The 24,163-nt window shown below is 36.4% G+C and overlaps 1 protein-coding gene across 3 annotated transcripts in view; it reads right to left on the bottom strand.

Annotated features, from left to right (window-relative positions):
• Nucleotides 1-24,163, bottom strand: part of DPP8 (dipeptidyl peptidase 8) — a 69,622-nt gene that overhangs the window by 26,683 nt on the left and 18,776 nt on the right. For all 3 annotated transcript variants that reach the window (XM_041743290.1, XM_041743289.1, XM_041743291.1), the window contains exons 5-10: nt 15,120-15,293; nt 13,448-13,616; nt 5,790-5,900; nt 4,261-4,389; nt 3,606-3,667; nt 679-779 (exon numbers count right to left, since the gene is read on the bottom strand). In XM_041743290.1, coding sequence (XP_041599224.1) covers nt 679-779; nt 3,606-3,667; nt 4,261-4,389; nt 5,790-5,900; nt 13,448-13,616; nt 15,120-15,293 — 746 coding nt within the window. The remainder of the gene's footprint in view (nt 1-678; nt 780-3,605; nt 3,668-4,260; nt 4,390-5,789; nt 5,901-13,447; nt 13,617-15,119; nt 15,294-24,163) is intronic.

Here is a 24,163-nt window from a genome sequence, read left to right as displayed (position 1 = left end):
TAAACAAACAAACAAAAAAGCACCAAAAATAAAGCAAGCTCTCAGAAAATGAATATCCCCCTACTCTCTTCCTTAATACCCATCAATTATTTCTGTAATCATAAAGAATTGCTTTAGTAAATGTTAGATTATCACCTAGAAGCGGCTAATTAAAAGTATTAGCTTATTGTATACTTATTTCTAAAGTTAGGCTTGAGTTTTTTAAAAAGTGGTTTTCTTTAAACTCTTAAAACCACAGATGACCTATGAAATTGTTTTCTCCCTTTAGTGCCAACAATTTCCGGCCTTGTGAAACTCCTATTGCCTACCTTAGGAACTATATGAAATCACCTTCACATAAAACTCTACAAAAACTTTTGCTTAAATTATATAATAGAAAAAGTATAGGTTCCTTCATGTGGGCCTTAAAGTCGTACAATTTAACCATACACACACAAAAAAACACTAAAACTATGACTGGCTATGTAAGAGACGGCATTACAACGCAGTAATTGCATATAGAATTACAAATCCACAAGCCCATTTAGCTCAGGACAAATTCTCTGTGCAGAAATAACAACTCTGCAAATTTACATAATAAAGACATCTCCAACTGAAGGGCAAGCGTAGTAAGGTAAACATTTCTAAAGTTCTGGATTCTAAATTACTTGTAAAGAAGTGACAATTTAACATACGCACTATTTTCCCTCTGGAGTCCATCCAGCTCTGGCAATATATTCAACTCCTTCAAACAGAATCTCAAAAGGCTGAATTAGTTCCTTATCTATGACATCGATAATCTATTAAGAAAGAAATAAAAGGAATCAAGTTACAGAAGAGTCAGATCATTAACTAGTTTACTAGTCTACCTAAATCATAATCATTAACAGCATGACATTTTTTCAGATTTAGGTATTTTAAAAAGGCATGAGGGATAGAGCAAAACCAGCAGTAAGTTGTGGATTACCTACACCGCTGTGCTATTCATGCCTAAAAAAGTTTTAAGCACAAGAATTAGTATAGTTTACAGGTCTTTTTCCATGAGTTTATACTAACAGAGCCCTTGCTAATAACTTGTCAAAACACATTTTAATTACTTTATTTAGACTCTAGTATCAAAGAAAAACTACTGTCCCTAGTTCCCTATATTTTAGCCTAATATGTGATTTCTGTAATATATTAGTGAAATGGCCCTAAGCAAGTAAACTTTTTTCCTTTAAAAATCTAGCCAAAAAAAAAAAAAAAAAAATCTAGCCAACACACAAAATTAAGTTGCAAAAAAAAAAAAGAAAGGGCAAAGGATCTGAATAGATAATTCTCCAACAAAAATATACAAATGGTCAATAAGCACATGAAAAGATACTCAATGTCATTAGCCAGCAGGAAAATTTAAGTCAAAATCACAATGAGATACAACTTCACACTTAGTAGGTGACTATAATAAATAAGACAAACAATATAAGTATTGATGAGGATTTGTGGAGAGATTGGAAACTCCCACAATGGGAATGTAAAATAGTGCAACCACTTTGGGCAAATAGTCTGGTAGTTAGTTTCTCAAAAGGTTAAACACGGAGCTATCATATGCTGAACAATTCCACTTCTAGGTATCTATCAAGAGAAATGAAAACATATACACAGATTCATGGTCATATTATTCGTTAATAGCCAAAAGTGGAAACACCTTAATTGTCCAAAACTGATGAGTAGTTAAATAAAATGTGGTATAGCTATGCAATAGAATATTACTGGGTGATAAAAAGAAAGAAAGTGCTGGGGCCCTTGGCTGGCTTAGTTGGAAGAGTATATGACCCTTGATCTTGGGGCTGTGAGTTCAAGCCCTGTGTTGATTACTTAAATAAATAAAAACTTAAAAAAAAAAAAAAAAAGCAAGATAGTACTGATAAATGGTGCAATATAGATGGAACTTGAAGACATGATGCTAAGTGACAAAAACCAGACTAGATACTGTATGAATCCATTTATATGAAGTGTCCAGAATAGGCAAATCTATGGATAGAAAGTAGACTAGTGGTTGCTCAGTGCTAAGGGATATAGGAAGGTTGGAGGGTGATGATTAAGGAATGTGGGGTTTCTTTTTGGGGTGATGAAAATGTTCTAAAATTGACTATGGTGATGGGTTACATAATTCTGCGAATATACTAAAAGTCATTCTAAAATTTAAACGAATAAACTGTATTATTTAAACGAATAAACTGTATTATATGTGAATATATACATCTCAATAAAGCTATTAAAGTCTAGCCGAGAAGACTGGTTTTTGTTTTGCAAGCAGGCTCCACACCTGGCATGGAGCTCAAAGGGGGCTTGAACTCACAGCCCTGACATCAAGACCCTGATCTGAGATCAAGAGTTGGATGGTTAACTGACTTAGCCACCCAGGTACCCCAAGAAGACTGTTTTTCAGTTAATCTTGCGTGCATTCAGCTTATAAGCATTTGTCCAGTTGAGAAGCAGTACAACAGAAATGTGGGACATCTATCTAACACAGAATGTAAGTTCTAGTCAATGACTACTATTTTTTTTTAACTATTGATCTGTAGAATTAACAATAGTAAAGAGGAAAAACTTCTGGAAAGGAGTGATAAATATGCACATCCCTATATTTTTATCTTGGGAACCAGCAAAAAGTTTCAAAGCAGAAGATCAGGTCAACTTGAAATCATGGTCTACAGATACCTCAGCAAGGTGAGTAAGTTCAAAAAGCTCAACATCACTCAGCAGCAGGGAAATACAAATCAAAACCATAATGGGATATCACGTCACACCCACTAGAATGGCTAAAATGTTTAATGAGTTAGGAAACGAAAGATGTTGGCAAGGATGTGGAGAAAGGGGAACCCTCTTACACTGTTGGTAGGAATGCAAGCTGATGCAGCCACTCTGGAAAACAGCATGGAGGTTCCTCAAAAAGTTGAAAACAGAGCTACCCTATGATCTAGCAATTGCACTACTAGGGATTTACTCCAAAGATATAAATGTATTGCAAAGGGCACCCACACCCCAATATTTAAAGCAGCAATGTCCATAATAGCCAAACTATGAAAGAGCCCAGATGTCCATCGACAAATGAACAGATAAAGAAGAGGTGGTGTATATATACAATGGAATACTACTCAGCCATCAGAAAAATGAAATCTTGCCATTTGCAATGACAGAGATGGAACTAAAGGGTATTATGCTAAGTGTAATAAGATAATCAGAGAAAGACAATTATCATACGATCTCCTCACATGTGGAATTTAAGAAACAGAGGAACTCAGGGGAAGAGAGGGAAAAAAAGACGAAATCAGAGAGGGAGACAAACCATAAGAGACCCTTAATCATAGGAAACAAATTGAGGGTTGCTGGAGGGGAAGGGGGTGGAGGGATGGGATAATTGGGTGATGGACATTAAGGAGGGCATGTGATGTAATGAGCACTGGGGTGTTATATAAGACTGATAAATCGCTGACCTCTACCTCTGAAACCAATAAGACATTATATATTAATTGATTTTAAATTAAAAAAAAGAACTGAGTTAAAAAAAAATTAAAGAATGTATCTAAGATATTTACTAAACAGACTAGTTAGGTTACACAAAAAGCTCAACATTTTATACTTACCCTTCCTTCAGCATCAATCATTATTTCTGACATCTTAAAAGTGACTTTTGGATTTGCTGTGCCTTTAGAAAGAGACATAAATGAATAGTAATGCATATCCAAAATTATTCAAACCAATTTTGTCAGATCAACCCCCCTGACACTTTAGTTAAGTCAAGAATATTGTAGAATCAAGGCTTTATAAGAATCTCAAAACTCCAATTCAAATTCATAATTCTCAACATAGGTATCAAAAGATAAAAAAAAAAAAAAGACTGGAAAATATAAGAGTCAGTGTGCAATAAATAAGAGAAATTCTGCATCATTTTGTAATTGAAATATGGCAAACAGCAAAACAGGAAAAAAAATGACTGATTTATTCAGAATATAATCCCTTAAAAATCTTTATTTCATAGCAAAGACTCCTTTTTTTTTCTCATTACTTGTAGTAACCAGCTTTGTGCACTTCCCAACCTTTGAAAATAATTAAATAGAAAATAATTAAATAATAAGATCAGCTTGTAATTAGGAAATCTACTTCAGTGACAATGAATAACCTACCTTCTTAACTAAAGGCTTTAACTTATCAATATTGACCATTCTTTGGATGAATGCAGAGAGAATCTTGTTTGGAAAGTAGAAATGAGTGAATATAAATGTTGATGGAATATAGTACCTGTTTTAGGATAACGGAATGAATCTGCCCTCCTTGTTTCCAACATAGGGGATGTAACATGAATAATTTCCACCTCAGATTCATCATTTTCTTCATATAGAATTCTCAGAATTTTGCTGCCATTGGGAGCTTAAAAGAAATTTAAATATTGAAAATCTAGAAGAATTATTCCAGAGAGTAATCGTAACTAACCATTCCTTCTAGCAGTATATTTCCCAAAGTGAAAAATAATTTATGTACAAAATATGCTGCCTTTTGTGTATGAAACTATCACCAGTCTTTGCACTAGGAAGGTGAGTGACTACTAAACCATTTCTGCTAGTTAAAGGAGGGCAAAACCTGAAAATAATTATGTACATATACACACACATATATATGTTTATTTATTTTTTCATATATATGTTTAAATTTTAACTAGGCTCCATGCCCAACATGGGGCTTGAACTCCTTGAACTCACGACCTTGAGATTAAGAGCCACATGCTTTACCAACTGAGTCAGGTGCCTCTGTACCTATACACATTTAAAACTTGCACTTATGAAGGATTTCAGTCCCTGCATACCTTTTCTTTCTTTTTTTTTTTTTTAAGATTTTATTTATTTATTCATGGGAGACACAGAGAGAGAGAGAGAGAGAGAGAGAGAGAGAGGCAGAGACATAGGCAGAGGGAGAAGCAGGCCCGTGCAGGGAGCCCAATGCGGGATTCAATCCCAGATCTCCAGGATCACGCCTTGGACTGAAGGCAGTGCTAAACTGCTGAGCCACCCGGGCTGCCCAGTCCCTGCATACCTTAAAATGCATTCCTTGTTGAAAAATGAATTACTCAATTATATTTATAATATTTGTTATAACAAAATAAATGCTATTTTTAAAAAAGATTTTATTCATTTATTTGAGAAAAAGAGCAGTGTGGAGAGGCAGAAAGAGAAGGAGAGAGAGTCCCAAGAAGACTCTGTGCTGAGCATGGAGCCCAGTGTGGGGCTCAATCCCACAACCCCAATAACATGACCTGAGCTGAAACCAAGAGCTGGATGTCCAACCAACTGTACCACCCAGGTGCCTCCTAATGCTATTTAAAGAGTCCAGTATTCTTTTAATGGTTTCTCTAATTCATATCAAAATCTTGTTCTAAGGGGGCACCTGGTGGCTTCGTTGGTTAAAAGGTCTGCCTTCGGCTTAGGTTATGATCTTGGAATCCTGGGACTGAGCCCCTATCAGGCTCCTTGCTGAGTGGGGAGCTTGCTTCTCCCTCTCCCTCTGCTCCTCCCCCTCAACCCTGCTCATGTTCTCTCTTGCTTGCTTGCTCTCTCTCTCAAATAAATAAATAAAATCTTTAAAAAAAATCTTATTCTAACAAACAGTTATGGCAAAACATTTTTTTATATTATTTATATTCTAAATAATTACTGGTAGGATCCAATCTTCATGACTTCATAATCTACTATTCAGGACTTAGCATCTGTGCACTTAACTAATTGCCAGTCGAATCTCATATTTTAATTAAGTTATATTATTTTGAATCCCCTTACTTGTTTCAGCTTCTGGACACCACCAGTAGCCAGAATATCTATCAAATTCTTCTTGAAGAACAAAGGTAGCAACTCCAGCTGATCTGGGATCTTCTTCCATGTTGGCTAGTTCTGGACAAATATAAACAGCAAGATTATCACAGGAAGTTCTCTATCTTTTCATAGGTACTAAGCCCAATGATTTAGCTTATTTTGAAATGCAACTGTAGTATTATGGTGAACTCTGGAGCCAATGGACTAGATTTAAACCCGAACTCCATCATTTACTTACTGACCTTGGGCAAATCACCCAACTTCATTCCACTGCAGTGTCCCACTTGTAAATGGGAATAAGAAATGTATCACATAAGGTTGTTAGGATTAAATGAGTTAATTCACATAAAGCACTTAAAACACATCCTGAACCAAAATATGCTCTCCATAAATATCAGTTAGTATTTCCCCATTTCATTAGCATTATGGAAAAAACACAAAACAAAACCATGTAAAGGGTCACAGTGACTTGTAACTTACACCCAGAAAAGTCCAACTTTACACCTAGTATGGGTCTTGCACATCATGTAATCTCATTGTTCCTCTCACCTCCCTTTCTTCCATTCAACTAGAACATTTTAGCTTTTATAACTGTTTCACACTTTCCAGCAAATAGTGTACAGCAAATAGTGTACTTGCTTTAAAAATTAACCCATTGAATTTTAAAAAAGAAAACCAAAAAATAAAAAAATAAATAAATAAAAAAGAAAATCATAGCTGGGGGCATCACAATGCCAGATTTCAGGTTGTACTACAAAGCTGTGGTCATCAAGACAGTGTGGTACTGGCATAAAAACAGACACATAGATCAATGGAACAGAATAGAGAACCCAGAAGTGGACCCTCAACTTTATGGTCAACTAATATTCGATAAAGGAGGAAAGACTATCCACTGGAAGAAAGACAGTCTCTTCAATAAATGGTGCTGGGAAAATTGGACATCCACATGCAGAAGAATGAAACTAGACCACTCTCTTTCACCATACACAAAGATAAACTCAAAATGGATGAAAGATCTATAAATTATTTTTTTTTTAATTTTTTATTTATTTATGATAGTCGCAGAGAGATAGAGAGAGGCAGAGACACAGGCAGAGGGACAAGCAGGCTCCATGCACCGGGAGCCCGATGTGGGATTCGATCCCGGGTCTCCAGGATCGCGCCCTGGGCCAAAGGCAGGCGCCAAACCGCTGCGCCACCCAGGGATCCCTGGATGAAAGATCTAAATGTGAGACAAGATTCCATCAAAATCCTAGAGGAGAACACAGGCAACACCCTTTTTGAACTCGGCCACAGTAACTCCTTGCAAGATACATCCACAAAGGCAAAAGAAACAAAAGCAAAAATGAACTATTGGGACTTCATCAAGATAAGAAGCTTTTGCACAGCAAAGGATACAGTCAACAAAACTCAAAGACAACCTACAGAATGTGAGAAGATATTTGCAAATGACGTATCAGATAAAGGGCTAGTTTCTAAGATCTATAAAGAACTTCTTAAAGTCAACACCAAAGAAACAAACAATCCAATCATGAAATGGGCAAAAGACATGAACAGAAATCTCACAGAGGAAGACATAGACATGGCCAACATGCACATGAGAAAATGCTCCGCATCACTTGTCATCAGGGAAATACAAATCAAAACCACAATGAGATACTACCTCACACCAGTGAGAATGGGGAAAATCAACAAGGCAGGAAACCACAAATGTTGGAGAGGATGCGGAGAAAAGGGAACGTTCTTACACTGTTGGTGGGAATGTGAAATGGTGCAGCCACTCTGGAAAACTGTGTGGAGGTTCCTCAAAGAGTTAAAAATAGACCTGCGCTACGACCCAGCAATTGCACTGTTGGGGGTTTACCCCAAAGATACAGATGCAATGAAACGCCGGGACACCTGCACCCCGATGTTTCTAGCAGCAATGGCCACAATAGCCAAACTGTGGAATGAGCCTCGGTGTCCATCGAAAGATGAATGGATAAAGAAGATGTGGTTTATGTATACAATGGAATATTACTCAGCCATTAGAAATGACAAATACCCACCATTTGCTTCAACGTGGATGGAACTGGAGGGTATTATGCTGAGTGAAATAAGTCAATTGGAGAAGGACAAACATTATATGGTCTCATTCATTTGGGGAATATAAATAATCGTGAAAGGGAATAGAAGGGAAGGGAGAAGAAATGGGTAGGAAATATCAGAAAGGGAGACAGAACATAAAGACTCCTAACTCTGGGAAAGGAACTAGGGGTGGTGGAAAGGGAGGAGGGCGGGGGGGGGAGGTGAATGGGTGACGGGCACTGAGGGGGGCACTTGACGGGATGAGCACTGGGTGTTATTCTGTATGTTGGCAAATTGAACACCAATAAAAAATAAATTATTAAAAAAATAAAAATAAACCCATCAATAAAGCTTAAAAAAATAAATAAACCCATCAAAACCACAAAGCCATAATTTTATGAGATTTTATGACATGGAGAAATGTTTCTAATATAATTGGATTTCAAAAAAGCATTATTAAAAAATAATAAAATAAAAATAAAAAAGCATTATTACTAGGAGACATGTATACACTAATTTCATTAAAAAAATGTTAAGCAAACATATATTTAAAAAAGTGTTGGGATACAAACCAAAATGTGGTTTATATTCTTTCCAAATAATGAGACACACTATGGGTAAGAATTTCTTTGTATTTGGAAAAAAAGATTTTAATTGCTTTATAATTTACAAAATCTTAGGTGTACCATTATTTGTGAAAAATATATTTGTGTAATGAATCACTTCCTAACAAGACACAGAATATTTCCAACACCCAGAATGTTTTCTCAGGCCTCTTCTCAGTCAATGCCCATTCTCACTCCAGAACCACTAATCTAATTCTGTCACCACAGGTTGGTTTTGCCTATTCTAGAAAATCATGTAAGTGATGTCCTTTGTCTGCTTCTTTAGATTCACCAGTGTTGTTACATGTATCAATAATTCATTCCTGTTTATTGCTAGATGGTATTCCATAGTATACCATAGTCTTTTTTATCCATTCATATGTTAACGGGCATCTGGGCTGCTTCCAGTTATTGGCAATATGAATAAAGATGCTATAATCTTTCTTGTATAGGGATCATTGTGGGTGTATGCCCTCCCTTAAATAAAGACCTAGGAGTGGAAAGACTGGGTAGTTTGCTAAGTGTTTATTTTTTTAAGTATTTTTTTTAAAGATTTTATTTATTTATTCATGAGAGACACAGAGAGAGAAAGAGGCAGAGACACAGGCAGAGACAGAACCAGGCTCCATGCAGGGAGCCTGATGTGGGACTCAATCCCGTGACTTCGGGATCATGCCCTGGGCCCAAGGCAGGCACTGAACCGCTGAGTCACCCAGGCGCTCACTAAGTGCTTAACTTGATAAGAAACTGCCACACAGTTTTCCACAGTGATTGTATTATTATTAAAGATTTTATTTATTTGACAGAGAGAGAGCACATAAGCGGGGGAGTGACAGGTAGAGAGAGAGGGAGAAACAGGCTCCCTGTGGGACTTGATCCCAGCATCCTGGGATTATGACCTGAGCCACAGGCAGACGCTTAACCAACTGAGCCACCAGTATTTGTTGTTATTTTATATTCTTACTAACAATGTATGAATGCTCCTCTCTGACATTTGTTAGTATTTTTCACTTTAGCCAGCCTAATAGGTGTATGATAATATCTCCTAAGTGATTTTAGTACTGTAGACAAGTTTCAAGTTTTTGCTAATCTGTATTTTCTATATATTGTCTGAAACAAATATGCAACATGAACCAGTAATTCCTTATCCAAAAATTTTGAGTCCAGAGTGTTTGAAACTCAGAATTTGGGGGGATTTTTCCTATTTTTCATACATCTACTATATAATTATGTAACATCTCTGGCAGGGTAATCTAATACCCTGTAATTGAATACACCAATATTCTTGCAGCAAATTTATGAATAGACACACTAAGTAGGATTAAAATTATAAATATCCTCAGGTCAGTTCAGGACAGGTTTTGCCACCAAATGAATTTTAACACCAAGCCAGTGAAAACTAAGCTCAGATTTCAAGATTTTTTTTGAATTTTTGAATTAATGACATAGGCAAAGCCAGTGTTTGGTTCTCTTGGATCTTTCAACTACCCCAAAGTTATACTCAACCATATTGCTTCATATATATATATTTTTTAAGATTTTATTTGTTTATTCATGAGAGACACAGAGAGAGGCAAAGACATAGGCAGAGGGAGAAGCAGGCTCCAAGTAGGGAGCCTGACATGGGACTCGATCCCAAGTCCCCAAGATCACACTCTGGGCTGAAGGCGGCGCCAAACCGCTGAGCCACCCGGGCTGCCCTCTTTTTCTTTTGGATGTGAGAATAGGTACCACTCATTTCTATCTCCATTTCACTTACTATGGACCTCAATTATTAAGAGCTATTTATTAAATGAATAAAAGGTATCGCTTTGTTCTTTGATATGTCAATACATCATTTGAGAGTAGAGGCTGGTACTCCCTTACTTTTATATTTCTCTTCCTACTAGGCAGAAAATAAACACATGCACACACTCACTGACTAAACCCATCTAGAACCAGACTTTCACTTAGAAACTTATTGTAAACAGAGTAAGAGTGAGGATGCACACTCTGTACCTACCTTTCTACTTAAACAAAAAACATTGCACTTACTATGTTTCAGACATCATCCTAAACACTTCACAAAAATGAACTCACTATAACCTCATAAAAACACTATAGTAACATACCTTTTCAGATACGGAAACTGAGACACTGGTTAAATAATTTATTAAAGTCCACAGAACTAAAAAATGACAGTTCTAGAACTCAAACTCAGACAGTCTGTTTCTAGGTTACATTTTTAACTAGTATACTAATCTTAAAAATAATAAATACCATATAGCTATATGCACAGAAAGCAAAATAATAAAAACAATATTATAACATCCTGCAGGGTGCCAGTGCTTTCTACTTTAAATTCTGTCTATTTGGGATCCCTGGGTGGCGCAGCGGTTTTGCGCCTGCCTTTGGCCCGGGGCGCAATCCTGGAGACCCGGGATCGAGTCCTGCATCGGGTTCCTGGTGCATGAAGCCTGCTTCTCCCTCTGCCTGTGTCTCTGCCTCTCTCTCTCTCTGTGACTATCATACATTAAAAAAATAATAATAATAAATAAATAAATAAATAAATTCTGTCAATTTCTTTTTCTTTTTTTTTTTTAAGGGAAGGAGGGAGACAGAAAGATAGGGGCAGAGGGAGAGGGAGAATCTTAAGCAGACTCCATGCCCAGCATGGAGCCCGATGCAGGGCTCCATCTCACAACACTGAGATCATGATCTGAGCTGCAATCATGCATCAGATACTTAATCAACTAAGCAACTCAGGCGCCCCTAAATTCAATCTTCACAATAACCCTGTGTGAAAAACAATTCTACAGAAGAAAATATAGACTAAAAAAAAAAAAAACTTAATTCTATTGGTTATTGTTAGAGCTTTGTACTCCCAACCACAAGTAGGATAGCTAGTATATAGTGAGTGCTCAATGTTTGTTGACAGCGTGAAGAAATGGCTAGGATTTCCAACTCAGATTTACTAATCACTAATCTAATCCGTCTTTTTTTTTTTTTTTTTTTTAATTTATGATAGTCACAGAGAGAGAGAGAGAGAGGCAGAGACACAGGCAGAGGGAGAAGCAGGCTCCATGCACCGGGAGACTGACGTGGGATTCGATCCCGGGTCTCCAGGATCGCGCCCTGGGCCAAAGGCAGGCGCCAAACCGCTGCGCCACCCAGGGATCCCTAATCTAATCCGTCTATTGCCATGGGTAGCTGTTCTGATTCCTGGACTTCAAATGGAGACCCAAAACATGGATTTTTAAAAATATTTATTTACTTACTTATTTATTTGGGGGAAAGGGGAAAGTATGCTGGCAGGGAGGTAGGGGTGAAGGGCAGAGGGAGAGGGAGAAGTAGGAAGCAGACTCCCAGATGAGTGTGGAGCCCAATGTGGAGCTTGATCTCAAGACCCTGAGATCATGACCTGAGCCAAAATCAAGAGATGGACACTTAATGGACTGAGCCACCCAGGTAGCCCCAAAACATGCACTTTTCACTTAAAAAGTTCCCTACTCCATTCTCTTTTGTCTATCTGATGCTCTATAGAGTTTTAGACCACTTAAACCTGGATAAGTTCAACAGTCAAGTTTTGGTGTCCTTGTCTCTAATCTTGTGCTTTTCAAATACAACTTTCATGAAGTATCCAGAACAATTTATCTATGATTCTGACCACACTACCCAATTGCTAAACTCTTTTCAGTGGACCCCCACATCATGCTAGAGACTATTGATTTACATGATATAGTCAACCCTTGTCTTGGCTTTTTTTTTATCAGCCAGCCTTACCTTTCCCTTCTTGATTCATACCTTATGCTTTAGAACCATCAGACTGCTTTTAACTTCTCACACATACCACCTTCTGCATTAAGAACTTTCTCATGGGGTGCCCTCACATCGAATGAACTGGTTAATGTGCAGTCACATCTAAGATCAATTTAGATGCCAGTCAGGTGTCCTCTCTTCTGGGAAGTTCTTCCTAACCACCACCCCACACTGATCTCTCATAACACCCTACGTTTGCTTATCACTCTGTTTAACTATTCACAGAGTCTCCTTGAGGGGCCCAGGTTATGTTTTATTCAATTCTGTATCCTTAGTTCCTGCCATGTTATCTGGTGCACAGGAACTTAATGTATTTTTGTTGACTGACTGAATAGCTAGAACAGATTTCCTGACTTCTAATTCAGCGTTTTTTCTACCAATGTAAATTGTTCAGGAAAAGGCTTCTTTTATAACACCAATTATCCTAATGAAAAAAAATGTTTTTGTCAATACACTATTATATTCTAAAATAATTTATTAAGAAAGATGCCCAATAAATCAGCTTTGTGAACAGTATATTAAGCAAGAGTTGAACAAATGAATTTTGAAAGTGACCATCCTTCACTGTGGAACTTAACTTAAACTGTTTTTTGTGTTCAAAGAAAAAGCAATACACTATTCCCCATCTTTCGTTTGTATGAAAGCTTTAGAGGAAAACATCTACATCTTTTCTGTGCTTTGAGCAGTGCTTAGTATTACTATAATCACCTAAATGAAAATTAAATATTTCCACAATACACACAATTCTACAAAGTTTTGTTTTTCCTATTATGACAAAAACTAAGTATGCTCTCCTAAAAGGGAAGATAAATTTTTTATATTAGGTTTTTGTTTGCTTTCCAAAAACCAGATTAACTTTTTTTAATTGATATTTTATTTTAATAAAAATAGTTTTGGGGAAATTCTGGCAGTTTCAGTAAGCTAAAGAAACAATCATATCAGAGATGCTACTGTTGTGCTATCTGAAAATGAACATTAAGACAATGTAGCATTATGCAGGTGGTACATATTATTTATCCACTGTACTTTTTTCTTTTTAAAGATTTGAATTTAAAATATAAAGATCACCTACTTGGCCTCAACCTCAAAAAGTGAGCAAAAGTAAAATTTAAAAAATATTTTTCAGCAAAGTATATGTGAAGAACTATGTGTTACCATTATGCACATAGGTGAGCCTCCTTTCTTCTCTGGTTACAATGTTGGATATCCAAATATCATTGCTATGTATAAAAGCAATCCAGTCTGGATCAGCTGGGCATAATTTGGGATCCATGCGAATGTTGGGACAGCTAGTTTCTACTAAATTTGGCCGTAAGGGTTGTTGCTAGAAAAGAAAAGAACATTTTTTAGACAATTATAAGGATGATACATACATATTCATTAGCCAACACCCTTCCTATAAAATGAACAATAATTTCCAGTAAAATGTCAACTATGATAATCGTTCCTCAGAAACATACACTTTTGCATGCTTTAACTTATGAGGCTGGACTCTTTTTATTTTTTTTAATACACTATGAATTAGAAAGCTAAGACTACTAGGAAAGTAAAATTTTTTTTTAAGATTTGAGAGAGAGAAAGAGAGAGAAAGCGAGCATGCAAGAGAGAGAGCACACAAGTGCACACGGAGGGGTGCAGAGGGAGAAGGAGAAAAGTAGACTCCCCACTGAGCACAGAGCCCCCCTGAGGCTCAATTCCAAGACCCATGATATCATGACCTGAGTCCAAATCAAGAGTCAGATGCTTAACTCACTGAGATACCCAGGCACCCCAATAGGAAAGTAAATAAAGGTATTATAATAGCATTTCATAAATTTTGTTGCCTAAACCTGTTTAATAGAATAATTATTCCTTGTTAAATACTTTTATTTAGCACTTATTTGTTGAATATTTATTATTTAAAATTAGTTTTACCAGTATAAAACAGTTTGGTCAGAAAGATGTAATGAAAGCCAGGATCATACAATTCTAACAAAAGAATAGTTCTTTTTTTTTTTTTTTAAACATTTTATTTATTTGACATTTAACATTTGAGAGAGCAAGTGAGAGCACAAGCAGGAGGAGTGATGGAGAGGGAGAAGGAGAGGGAGAAGCAGGCTCCCTGCTGAGCAAGGAGCCCAACGTGGGGCTCCATTCCAGGACACTGGGATCATGACCTGAACTGAAGGCAGACACTTAACTGACTGAGCCAAGCAGGCACACCTAAAAGAAGTTTTAATATCACATATAGAATTGCTTGGAGGGGAACCTGAGTGGCTTAGATGCTGAGCGTCTAACTCTTCATTTAGGCTCAGGTCATGAGATCAAGCCCCACATCAGGCTCCACACTCAGTGGGGACCATGCTTGAGATTCTCTCTCCCTTTTCCTCTGCCCCTCCCCCTTTCATTCTCATTCTCTCTCTCTCTCTCATAAATAAATAAACATTGATAAGAAAAAAAAGAATTGCGTGGAATAAAACAAAACATTTAAAACCATTTATTAAGATGAATTAAGTATTTAAAGAAACCAAAATTAGATTGCCTTGTGATAACATTATCTTTCAAATTCCCCCTAAGCGTTTACTCAGAAAAATGGGCACTGATGCCCTTCACCTGTATCTTCCTACATAGCAAGTGTTTTTAGCATTTAAAAAATTACCTATTAATGTCAGTACAAAAACAATTAATTCTTAACTTTGGAAATTAATACTCATATATCTTGTTTTCTTTACTACTGAATTTCTCACTGGGTAAATATAAATTTTTGGTTTAACTACCTTTCTGATTTGAATGCAAATAACCCTTTAGTACCCAAAAACAGATTTAACAAGTAGTAACACCAACTTACAGTAAACCCTTGTGGCCCTCCATCTTTTACGTGATAAATTCCACTACCAGCTTGAAACAGAAATGTTCCACTTCCTTGGTGATAATCATAGGAAGCAATTCCAACAGTTCCAATGCGTTTTCTTTCTCTTAATAGTTCTTCTTCTCGAGAATACATTCCATAGTCCAGTGTTGCCTAATGAAAAAGGAATGAGAAGTCACCTACTCCAGTCTTCAGAAAGCTTGCTTTTTGCTTTTAGCCAAAAAATTTCCACAGAAATCCTACCATCTTTCGTATTACTGATGTTGAATGGCTCTAGATGGTGAGTGACTCCAAAATATGCCAGTAACTTTCAGCAAACTAATTTCAAGAAGTCTGCTGAAAGATTTCCTGGTAAATGGTCTTTAGATGATTATTGCATACAGTAAAGAACAATCGCCTGATCACCTGACTTGGCATTTTAGACCTTTGACGACTTAAATGTAAGTGAGCAGTGCTGCATGTAGTTAAGAGCACAGATTGAAACTAAGTGGTCTAAATCTAGGCTTTGATCATCACTAGAAATCTGACTTTGGGAAGTAGCTTAATTTCTTCAAAAGTAATTGTTCTCACTTTCAAAATAGTAATATATCACCTACTTCAGCTTTGTAAAGATTAACTTAGATAAAAACATGTCAAGCGTTTAACACAATGACTGGCATAGAGTAAGTTGTCAAGTATCAGCTGTCATTAATATCTTCCCACCAGATCTATTAATACTCTTCTAATAAAACCCTAGATCAGGCTGGTCATGTCACTGACATAAAACCCAATATAGGAGTTTCTGCCTCTTGGCCTTTGTCTGTTCCACTGTGCCCCTCTGAAAGGCTATTTTTCTTTCATCCATCCAAGTTTTACCATTATCCCAAAACCTTATCTCTGATTCAACCCTGCCAAGGAAAATTTCCTGATCCACTATGGTATACAGTTACCTCTTCCTTGATATTTATATAAGAGTTACTATTTTTTTACTTATTTGGGTATGGTATTGTTACTCACGTTTTTTTAGTATTTCTGACTAGAAATAGATTAAAAAAAACACACAAATTAACAGAATCTCTGTCATTTTGTTTTCCAACCTGCAGCATCTGTTAAAATCTCTCTCAAAGACTATTTGTAATTAGTGATTGATGATAATAAGGGGACTTCCTAAGCTAGAAATATTATTTTTGATATAAGTATAAAATTTAAAAAGGAATATAAAGAAAACAAATATACTAAGTGCTAACAAAAAATTTACATCCACATTTTCTCTACAAGCTCTTAATACTTTGAGTATGATAAATAAGGGAAGTAGACATGGTTTCTCTCTCAAGAATACCTTAAAAAGAAATATAGAGGAGTTTATTGGTAGAAATAACAATCATTCCAAAACTAAGCACACTGAAAGTTAACACTGTTCAAGGATGACAAACACATGTGTGTACTTGCAAACTTAAAATAATGTTAGGTGAGGTTACACAGGAGATAACCTGGGAATCTTGCTAAAAACCCACCCAGTAATTCGTGTTCATTGTATCACTTTTTTAAAATTAAATACTTAATTACATGTATATACATTTGTCCATGTGTTAGGCTCCAATAGAAAAAACTTGTTAATTCAATGAATATATAGTTTTATGAATTCTGATCTCCTTAAATATCTCTTAAGATACTGAAGCATTTCTTTCCACTGAAGCCCAAAGCCCAAAGAAATTATATTTTAATTTCTCCCCTCTTATTCTCCCTGTATGTCACTGGACTTGGTCTGTATTTACTATGTCTTAATGCTTAATAATCAGAACACAAGAAATTTCGGAGGTAAGATATTAACTTTCACAAGAGAACTCTGAATTCGTAACTTTGTAATTATAAAATTTGTTAATCTGAAATAATAAGATGATAAAAAGAACCTTGAAAAAGATTATGGGGAACAAGGTTAGTTTTACCAGATACGTAAAAATTAAAACATGAATAAACAGAATGAACAGCAATGGTCCAGAAATCTAAAATATAGAAAGCTGAATATAGAAATTTATAAGAGAGAAAAAAAAATAAATAAAAAAAAATAAATTTATAAGAAAAAAACAGTAGGAAAAAGATGAAGCTTTTAAAACCAGTGATTACTGATTTAAATTTCAAATCATAATTACTGCACAGCCATATGGAAAAACGATAACACTGGATCCATTTCTCACATATTTCAAATACATCAAAGACTTAAGTGTTAAAAATGAGACCAACTTCCACTTTTAGCCAAGATGGAGTAACAGAGACTCAGCTTATCCTCCCATCTGAAATAACTAAGAAAACGAACAAAATACATGAAATAACGCTTTCAAGACACTAGACATCAGATAACAAAAGACAGTGATCTCTGAGGAATGGGAATCAAATGAGGTCAGTCTTAATAGTTGTCCTAGCTAACTGCTTTGACAGTTTCCAGATGTTGGCACAAGAAAGGTAGCCAATGAATTAAAGAAGAAATCACAAAGGAAATCAGAAAACACTTTGAGACCAAAGAAAACACTGTATCAAAACTTAAGGGACACAGCAAAAGCAGTGCTCAGAGGGAAACTTAGAACTATAAATATCTGCATTAAAAAGGAGATCTGAAATCAATAACCTAACCTTTTACCTTAAGACATTGGAAAGAAAGAGCAAACCTAAGTTCAAAGCAAGCAGAAGTGAAAAAATAATACAAAATAAATTGGAAATAAAACAGAATAGAAAAACAAACGGGGTGCCTGGGTGGCTCAGTGAGTTGAGCATCTGCCTTCAGCTCAGTCATGATCCTGAGGTCCTGGGATGGAACCCCACATTGGGATCCCCGCTCAGCAGGGCATGCTTCTATCTTTTCCGCTACCCTTGCTTGTGTGTGCACACGCACGCTCTCTCTCTCTGCCAATAATAACATCTTAAAAAAAAACAAAACAATTAAGTTCAACTAAACCAAAATTTGGTTAAAAAAAAAACAAACAGGGATCCCTGGGTGGCGCAGTGGTTTGGCGCCTGCCTTTGGCCCAGGGCGCGATCCTGGAGACCCGGGATCGAGTCCCACGTCGGGCTCCCGGTGCATGGAGCCTGCATATCCCTCTGCCTGTGTCTCTGCCTCTCTCTCTCTCTCTGTGACTATCATAAATAAATAAAAAACTAAAAAAAGAAAAAAATAAAAAAAAAAACAAACAAACAGAAGATTCAATTTACTAAAATCAAGAATGAGAGTAATTAGGAATGTTAGAGATAAAAAAGATTGTAACTGAATAGAATGAACTATATGCCAACAAATTCAATAATGTAGGTAAAATGGTTAAATTCCTAGTAACACACAAACCACCAAAACTGACTCAAGAAGAAACAGATCTCTAATGAGTAAAAAGCCTGAGTTAGTAATCAAAAATTGCCGACAAAGAAAAGCCCAGGACTAGATGGCTTTACTGATGAATTCTACCAAATGTTTAAAAACGAATGAACACCTGTGCTTCTCACAGTCTTCCAAAGATAGAGAACAGGAGGAAACACTTTCCAACTCATTTGATGAAGTCAGTATTACCCTAACATCAAAACCAGCCAAAGATGTCACACACACACACACACACACACACACACACACAAAAACCCCTCACAAAACTACAGACTAACATCCCCTAGGGCTACAAAAATCTTCAATAAAATACCAGCACATTAAATATAGCAGGATATTAAAAGAATTATACACAACGAAGTGGGATTTATCCCAGAAGTGTAAGCTTGGTTCAACATATATGAAGACCAATCAAAGTAATGCATGATATTAATACAATAATGGGGTAAAGTGATCTTTCCAATATACAGAAAAATCATTTGACAAAACCCAATACTGTTTCATGTTATAAGTGCTCAACAAATTAGTAATAGAAGGGAAATTTCTCAATCTGATAAAGGGCATCTATGAAAAACCCACAGCTATACCAGTCTTAAAGGGAAAACCTAGAAGTCTTCTCCTCAAGATCAGGTAAAAGAACTGATGTCAAAAAAAACAAACAAACAAACAAAAAACAAAACAAAAAAAGAACTGATGTCTGCTTTTACCACCACTATTTAACATACACTAGGGGTTCTAGCTAGGGTTGGAAAGGAAGAAGGAAAACTATTTATAGATGATATGATATGGAAAACCCTTAAAGCAATCTATAAAGAAGTATTAGAGCTAATAAATGAATTCAGCTAAGTTGTAGGACATAAGATCAATAAAATATCAGTTGCATTTCTATACACTAGTAATAAACAGTCTGAAAATGAAACTAAGAAAATAACTCCATCTAAAATATCCTTAAAAGGAATAAAATACTTAGGAATAACTTTAACTAAAGAAGTGCAAGATTTGTATATAGAAAGCTGCTGAAAAAAATTAAACATCTAGGGATGCCTGGGTGGCTCAGTAGTTGAGCATTTGCCTTCAGCTCAGGGCGTGATCCTGGAGTCCTGAGATCAAGTCCCGCATCAGGCTCCCTGCATGGAGCCTGCTTCTCCCTCTGCCTATGTCTCTGCCTCTCTCTCTCTCTCTCTCTCTAGGTCTATCATGAATGAATAAATAAAATCTTAAAAAAGAAAAAAGTTAAACATCTAAATAAATGTAAAGATATCCCATGCTGATGGATTGGAAAACTTAAGATTATAAAGACAGCAATATGCTCCAAATTAAACTAGATTCAAAGAATGGCTATCACATCTGCCTTTTTTCCAGATATGGATGAACTGATCCTAATAGTATTGATAAGGAATTTTGAAACAATCTTGAAAAAGAGCAACAACATTGGAGGACTCACATTTTCATACTTCAATAGTACAAAGCTACATTAATCAAGACAGCATAACACTGACATATGGAAAGACTTATAAGCCCCTGGAACTGAACTGAGAGCCCAGAAATAAGTTTATTTATTAATAAACTTATGGCCAATTGAATTTCAACAAGACCCTTCGATGGGGAAAGAATAGTTTTCTGTAAGTGGTGCTAGGACAACTGGATGCCACATGTGAAAGAATTAATTTGGGCCCCTATCTTACCCCATATATAAAAATTAACTCAAAATGAACCAAAGACCTAGATGTAAGAGCTAAAATTATAAAACTCACATATAAGAAAACCGACAAATATCTGTGATTTTTAATCTAGATTAAGCAACAGTTTCTTAGATACATTAAAAGCACAAGCAATCAAAGAGAAAACAGAATGACTATACTTTATTAAATTTAACTGTGTGCATTAAAGAACATACATTAGTTTTCTAGGGCTGCTCTAACAAATCACCACAAACCTGATGACTGAATACAACAGAAATTTATTTGCACATTTCTGAAGGACAGAAGCCCAAAATTAAGAGCTCGGCAAAGTGAGGCTTCTTCCAAAGGCTTCTGGTGGCTCCAGGGTTCCTTGACTTGTGGCAACATACCATTAATCTTCAGATGGTCTTTACCCTTTGTGTCTGTCTCAAATTTCCCTTTCCTTTGTCTTCTAAGGATACTAGTTGGGGCACCTGCATGGTTCAGTCAGTTAAGCATCTGACTTCAGCTTAGGTCATGATCTCAGGGTCCTGGAATCAAGCCCTGTATTGGGCTCCCTGCTCAGGGGGAGTCTGCTGCATCCTCTCCCTCTGCCCCTCCCCCAGCTTGTGCTCTCTACAAATAGATAAATAAAATCTAAAAAAAAAAAAAAAAAAAAGAAGAATGTCAGTTACTATATTTAGGGCCTACCATACATCCAGGATTATCTTAAGATCTTTAATTACATCTGGAAAGACCCTATTTCTAAACAAGGTCACATTCACAGATACCTTTGGGATTTGGACATATCCTTTTGTGATACTTATTCAAACAATACAACACTATTGAGAAAATAAGCCACAAACCCCCCCACCCCCCAAATAACCTGAATAAAAAATGGGCTAAGACTTTGAATAGACAGTTCTCCAAAGATACACAAATAACCAATAAGCACATGAAAAGATGCTTCATATCACTAACCATTAAGGAAACGCAAATCAAAAGCGGAATAAGATCTAACCTCATACTCATTAAGATGCCTACTCTAAAAAGCCAGAAAATAATAAGTATTGGTGAAGATATGGAGAAAATGGGACACTTGGACACTGCTAGTGGGGATGTAAAATGCTGTGGTGGCTGTAGAAAACAGTATGGCAATCTCTCAAAAATATAAAAACAGAATTACATGATCCAGCAATTCTACTTCAGGGTATATACCTAAGAGAATTGAATGTAGGAACATGAAAATATATTTGTATACCCATGTTCATAGCAGCATTATTTACAATAGCCAAAAAAGGTGGAAGTTACTCTTAATAATGAATGGATAAAGAAAATGTAATATATGGGCAGCCCTGGTGGCTCAGCGGTTTAGCACCGCCTTCAGTCCAGGATGTGAATTTGGAAACCCAAGATCGAGTCCCATGTCAGGCTCCTTGTATGGAGTCTGCTTCTCTCTGCCTCTCTCTCTCTCTGTGTCTCTCATGAATAAATAAATAAAATATTAAAAAAAAAGAAAAGAAAATGTGGTATATACAAACAATGGGATATCATTTTCTTTAAAAAGTATATTCTGACACGTACTACAACATGGACGAATTTTAAATACATTATGCTAAGTAAAATAAGCCAGGTACAAAATGACAAATATGGTATGATTCCACTTACATGAGATACCTAGAGTAGTCATAAGAACAGAAAATATAATGGTGGATGCCAGGGGCTAGGTGGAGGGGTAACAGGCAGTTATTTAATTTATATTAAGGGGATCTCTAGGTGGTTCAGGGGTTTGGCACCTGTCTTTGGCCCAAGGCCTGATCCTGGAGTCCCGGGATCGAGTCCCGCATCAGGCTCCCTGCGTGGGGCCTGCTTCTCCCTCTGCCTGTGTCTCTGCCTCTCTCTCTGTGTCTCTCATGAATAAATAAATAAAATCTTTAAAAAATTTTTTGTACTAAATTGCAGTTTTGCACGATGAAAAAGTTCTGTGGATGGATGGTGCTGATGGTTGCACAACAATGTGATTATACTTACTGCCAATGATGTGCACTAATATACCCTTAAAAATGGTTAAGACGGTAAATTTCATATTACATGCATTTCAGCACAACTTTTTAATTTTAAAGATTTTATTTATTTATTCACAATAGATGGAGGGGGAAGGGTGGGCAGAGACACAGGCAGAGAGAGAAGCAGGCTCCATGCAGGGAGCCCGACGCGGGACTTGATCTCGAGACTCCAAGATCACGCCCTGGACCAAAGGCAGGCACCAAACCGCTGAGCCACCCAGGGATCCCAAGGCACATTTTTTTTTAATGAAGATGTAAGAACTTCAGATTAAGATAAACGATAAACAGCAGAAAAAGGAAGTAAAGGAGAGACCAGAGCAACTGTGTTTAAATGTATAGATCTAAATGAATGATTATAGTACTAAACACTTGCCAAGGTAATTAGGACTGATTTCATACTAAGTAATGACTACTGCAATTAAAGAAAAAAGCAAAACGACAACTCACGGAATGGGAGAAAATATCTGCAAATCACCTACTGATAAGCACCTGGTATCCAGAATATATAAAGAACTCTTAAAACTCAGTATCAGAAAGACCCAATTTAAAATGGGCAAAGAGGGCAGCCCCGGTGGCGCAGCGGTTTAGCGCCGCCTGCAGCCCCGGGTGTGATCCTGGAGACCTGGGATCGAGTCCCACGTCGGGCTCCCTGCATGGAGCCTGCTTCTCCCTCTGCCTGTGTCTCTGCCTCGTTCTCTCTCTGTGTGTCTCTCATGAATAAATAAATAAAATCTTTAAAAAAAATAAAATAAAATGGGCAAAGAACCTGCACAGAGATCTCTTCAAGAAGATATACCAACGACCAGTATAACGACTTGTTCAAGACATGAACAAGTGTTCAACATCACTGATCATTGGGAAAATGCAAATCAAATGACAATGAGATACCTCTTTCATACTCACTAGGATAGCTATAATCAAAATGACAGGCAATAATAAGTGTTAGTGAGGATGCAGAAAATTAGAAGCCTCATACATCGCTGGTGGGATTGTAAAATGGTGCAGCTGCTGTAGAAAGCCATTTAGTAATTCCTTAAAAATTTAAACAGTTACCACATGACCCAGCAATTCCACTCCTAGATATATACCCAAGATAACTAAAAATATAAGTCTACACAAAATCTCTTATGTTAAAAGCAGCATTATTCATAAAAGCTCACAGCCAAAATGACCCAGATATCCATAAACTGATCAATAAAATGCAGTACATCTATAAAATGAAATATTATTCAGCCATAAAAATAAATGAAGTATCGTCATCTGCTACAATGTGGATAAATCCAGAAAATACAGGGCTGAGTCAAAGAAACCAGTCATGAATGCCCACACAGAACATGATTCCATTTATATGAAACATCCAGGATAGGCAAACCTATAGAGACTCAAAGTAGATTGGTAGTTGCCCAGGCCTGAGGGTGAGCAGCTAGGTGGATGGGGAGTGACTGCTAATGGGTTTCCTTTTGGGAAAACAAATGTTCCAAAATTAGACTGTGATGATAGCTGTACAACTCTGTGAATATACTGAAAACCACTGAATTGTATACTTGGATGAATGAATTTTATGGTATGTAGATTATATCTCAATAAAGCTATTAAAATAAAATAATGGAAAAGTACATTCTATGCTAACACTAATTAAAGGAAAGCTAGAGTGCTTATATTAATATTAAACTCCAGAGTAGAAAATATTGGTAGAAACAGGGAGAGTCATCAACTACCAATAAAGGAGTCAATTTCTCAGGAAGAAATAATCATCCTGTCCACTTATGTACTTTATAACATAGCTTCAGCATATGTTGGAAAAAAAACTAATAGAGCAAACAAACAAACAAACAAAAAACTAATAGAGCTGCAAAGAGAAACAGTCAAATCTATAATTACGAAATGGAAATTTCAACATTCTCAACTGTAGAACAGAAAATTAGTAAGGAATAGTAAATAGAAAAAACATGAGTA

The sequence above is a fragment of the Vulpes lagopus genome, chromosome 2 (assembly GCF_018345385.1).
Source record: "Vulpes lagopus strain Blue_001 chromosome 2, ASM1834538v1, whole genome shotgun sequence".
In the NCBI taxonomy this organism is placed as follows: domain Eukaryota; kingdom Metazoa; phylum Chordata; class Mammalia; order Carnivora; family Canidae; genus Vulpes; species Vulpes lagopus.
Note: the sequence above shows the minus strand (reverse complement) of the source record. Positions and strands in the feature narration are given on the sequence as shown.